Source organism: Buceros rhinoceros, unplaced genomic scaffold, assembly GCF_000710305.1.
Source record: "Buceros rhinoceros silvestris isolate BGI_N320 unplaced genomic scaffold, ASM71030v1 scaffold29337, whole genome shotgun sequence".
Taxonomy (NCBI): Eukaryota; Metazoa; Chordata; class Aves; order Bucerotiformes; family Bucerotidae; genus Buceros; species Buceros rhinoceros.
In genome coordinates this window covers 1-208 of record NW_010422031.1, presented here as the reverse complement: position 1 = coordinate 208, position 208 = coordinate 1, and the positions used below count along the sequence as shown (strand labels likewise).

The following is a 208-nucleotide window of genomic DNA, read 5'->3' as shown; positions in this document are numbered from 1 at the left end:
ACAAAGGCGCCCCCCTCGCCCCCACCCCCCACCCCCCCCCGCCATGGGGCCCCACCGTCCCTTCCAGCCACCCCAGATGCCCAGGAGGAGGCAGGCAGGCAGGTAGAGCATCTCACCTCCCGTGGCTGCTCGCACGACGAGAGGCAGAGTCAGGAAAGTTATGCCCAGCTGCGGCATCCCCATGCCGGCGCAGGGACGGGCAGCGGCG

General features: G+C 71.6%; 1 protein-coding gene across 1 annotated transcript in view; it reads right to left on the bottom strand.

The window, feature by feature from the left end:
• The window catches only part of LOC104496750 (carbonic anhydrase 15-like), a gene marked incomplete at its 3' end in the record, with an annotated part of 7,723 nt that extends 7,540 nt beyond the window's left edge, over positions 1 to 183 (bottom strand). Inside the window, exon 1 of the mRNA XM_010139912.1 lies at positions 117 to 183. Coding sequence (XP_010138214.1) covers positions 117 to 183 — 67 coding nt within the window. The remainder of the gene's footprint in view (positions 1 to 116) is intronic.
• Positions 184 to 208: the final 25 nt, after the last annotated feature.